Source organism: Leucopleurus acutus, assembly GCF_964270905.1.
Source record: "Leucopleurus acutus genome assembly, chromosome: 6".
Taxonomy (NCBI): Eukaryota; Metazoa; Chordata; class Mammalia; order Artiodactyla; family Delphinidae; genus Leucopleurus; species Leucopleurus acutus.
Window position 1 is genome coordinate 8,410,693 of NC_139149.1, and position 3,166 is coordinate 8,413,858.

The 3,166-nt window shown below is 56.2% G+C and overlaps 1 protein-coding gene across 1 annotated transcript; it reads right to left on the reverse strand.

Moving 5' to 3' along the window:
* Positions 1–416: 416 nt before the first annotated feature.
* On the reverse strand, positions 417–2,730 carry TEX51 (testis expressed 51; the record flags this gene model as incomplete). The annotated part of the gene is made up of 4 exons (XM_082841079.1): positions 417–493; positions 1,595–1,678; positions 2,021–2,110; positions 2,532–2,730. The coding sequence occupies 4 exons, from the start codon at positions 2,728–2,730 to the stop codon at positions 417–419; spliced, it is 450 nt and encodes a 149-aa protein (XP_082697205.1).
* Positions 2,731–3,166: the final 436 nt, after the last annotated feature.

A 3,166-nucleotide genomic window follows, 5' to 3' on the forward strand; every position in this document is an offset into this window, starting at 1 on the left:
GGGTCGCTGCAGAGGGATGATGACAGCTATGGGTAGGGGAAACTTTGTGGATCAGGTGGAGACTTGGGGCATGGCTGCAGCTCTGTCCCGGGTGCCTGGCCCTGGGTGGGTCTGCTCACACTGGGGGCTGATGGTGGCCCTCCTGAGTCCCGGCCCTTGATCCTATACTCCTTTGGATGTGAGGCCCTGGGAGCCAGACTTGGGGTCGCTAGCCTTGCTGCCCCCAGGCCGAGACAGCTTCCCTTCCGTGGGAGTTCTGGATGCCCCAGGACCTCCTTTTCTGCCTCCTTCTCCTTCTTCTTTTTCTTCTTCTCGAGCCAGAAAATGTAACATCTGGGCCAGGAATCAGGGTGGAGATGGGTCAGTCTAGGAGTAGGCGTGTCTTCCTTGGGGATGCTGGGGCTTGGAGCAGGCACTCAGCCACCTCCAGCTACGGCCACCAGGGGCAGAGCAATGCCGAGGCTCACAGCCCACACGAAGGTCCTCCTGGTCCCTGTGGGGGGTGGAAAGGGGGAGCCAGTGTTTGGGCAGCAGGCAGGGCCATCTCAGCTCTGAGAGGAGACTGCATTCTCTCCTTCTTTAATTCACCCACTCAGTCACTTGTTTGCAGACACTGAGCACCTACTGTGTGCCCACCTACATCTAAGGATGAGTGAGACAGGATCCTTGCTTTCTAGGAGGGAGACAAGCAAACGATTCTGCTGTGGTGTCCCAGGGAAGCGGGGCAGGGCAGGAAGGAGGAGAGATCTGGGAGAGCGCCCATGAGCCTGGGGAGAGGGAGCTGGTCAGAGGAAGCTTCTCGGGAAACAGGACTTCTGAGCTGGACTTTAAAGACCAGTAGGAGTTTAGATCAGATGGTCAAGGGGCCAAACTGTGTTCCAGGCAGAAGACACAGAGTGTTCAAGGACAGAAGCATGAAGCCTTTTGTCCAGCGTGTCAGCAGCTCCATGTGGCTGGGGAGGGGGGAGGTTAGCAGGGTCTCCCAAGAAGGAGGGTGGACTTTATCTGGGGCCCCTGGGAAAGTTATAACAGGAAGGGTCGGAGGTAGACTGGCTTCTTGGGAAAGGGTTCTTTGACTGCTGAGTAAGATGGGGCCAACAGGGTCTCAGAGGCCAGTTAGGAGAAGCTGCCATAATCCAGGTGAGAGGTGAGGCTGCCTGAGGAGTGGTAGATGCTGGAAGGACCATATGGCAACACACTGAAGAATTGTTTAGCAAGACCTGGTGACTACAGGCACTGAGTGAGGGGGAGGGGACTCCTGGTTTAGGAGGTCGAGAGCTTGAATGGGACATTTGCTGAGAGGGGTCCTGAGGGAAGAGCAGATTTGGGGGTGGAGATGGGTTTGGACATGTCCCCAGGCATGCTGGTTTTGAGGACCTGACGGACCCCCAGGGGGCATGTCCTAGATGCAGGTGGCTCTGAAGCTGGACACGTGGAATCCAGACATCTTGGGAGGTGCTACCTTCCCCAGGGAGGATGGAGAGCAAGGAGGGGTATCGGTATAGACAAGAAAGACAGTCCAGACAGAGACAACAATGGACTTGGAGGTGGAGGTGGGGAGGCTGCAGGCCAAGATGGCTGGCTGGCCACTGACCTGGGCAGAGAGTGGGGTCTTGGCAGGTGAGGAAGTGTGTCTTGCAGTTGGCACAGCTGATGACCTCCAGTGTGGAGCGGATGTCTGAGAGAGAGAAGGGGCAGGAGCCTTAGCGAGGGCCAGGTGCCCCTCAGCCCTCACCCAGGCCTGGTCCCCAAAATACTCACCACAGGACTTGTTGCAGGCTGCCCGGGAGGGTGAGATGGTAGAGAGACTGAGGTTCTGGGCAGACAGAGCCGGGAGAGGTCGGGGTGTGAGCAGGAAACGAAGCTGGGAGAAGGTGTGGCCAGGCGCCCTGAGCCAGGGAAGGGTGAGGTCTCCTGGGGAGGGGCCTGGGGGCGCGGATCTGCAGATTGGACTCTGCCTCCTTAGGTCTCCGGGAGGTGAAGGGCTGGGGGGCAGGCAGGGGCCAGCCCCACCTCTCACCCTTCTCCTTCAGCTCTTCACATAGGTCCTCCAGATGCTTGGAAAACTGCTGCTTCAGGACATGAACCTCTTCCAGAAGTGATGGTTTATCTGGGTGGAGCAGGAAGGAAGAAGCCGTCTACATTTCATAGGTGGAATCAATAACTTTCTCAAGGCCGGGAATTCAAACCAGGTTTTTCGGACAGAAACTCTGTAGTGCACACAGATAGTTGCTGTCTCTGACCCCACCCCTCACAACACCTCCGCACCCCCCCGCTAGTGGTCTTCTGGGAATGCCTTGGAGGGCCAGGTTTTGTCAACCCAAGCCCTGGGGCCCTAAGACACTAAGCTTCCTCACCATCTGGAAACTTCTTAATGGCTTTATCTATGTGAGTGAATAATGTTTCTGCTGTCTCCTCCAAATGGTCTTGACCTGAGAATGGGATTTGGGACAAAGGGAAGTTAGGGGACTAAGGTCCTGGGCCAGGTAAAGGGGTCAGCCCTGACCCCTGGTCTCCTGGCTGAGCCTCACCAAGATACCGGGATTCGAGGAAAGCATGACTGTCCAGAAATAGGGAGTGGAGGCTGTGGGGGAGCTCCACAGGTGGCCCTGGGGTGCCCCATAGAATCTGCAGGTCATAGTCTATCAGTGCAGGCAGCTCTGGCCAGCAGTGGAGGCAGCTCTTCCCATTGGCAGTGGGCAAGAGACAGCTGAGCAGGAGAAGCAGCATCTTCTGGGGTCTTCCCTCAATGCCCTTACCACACTGCCTGGCAGTTCTACATGGAACACTGGCACCCTGTCGCCCTGGGAACCACATTCTTTTTGCAGAACAAAAGTAAATTCCACAGGGTAAGGTGAAGGCCAGCCATGGCACAAACCTGGGCTTTGACATCAGAGCCAAGTGAGGACCTTGATATCCTCCTCTGAAGGTGGGGTCACCGATCCTCATTGAGGACGGTTCTTGTGAGGATCAGAGAGATGGTTGTGCTGCCTGTGGCTGGTCCTCAGCCCCCCTGATGGCATTTACTATGTATGGAATAGTTCACAGGCTGAAATTTGGAAGGCCAGGAGAGAGCAGCATAGAGAGAAGGTTAGTTGTTTAAAGAGTCTGCATCACTTTTCCACATAGAAGTGGTCAGCCATGGGAAGCTTATGGAACATATGTC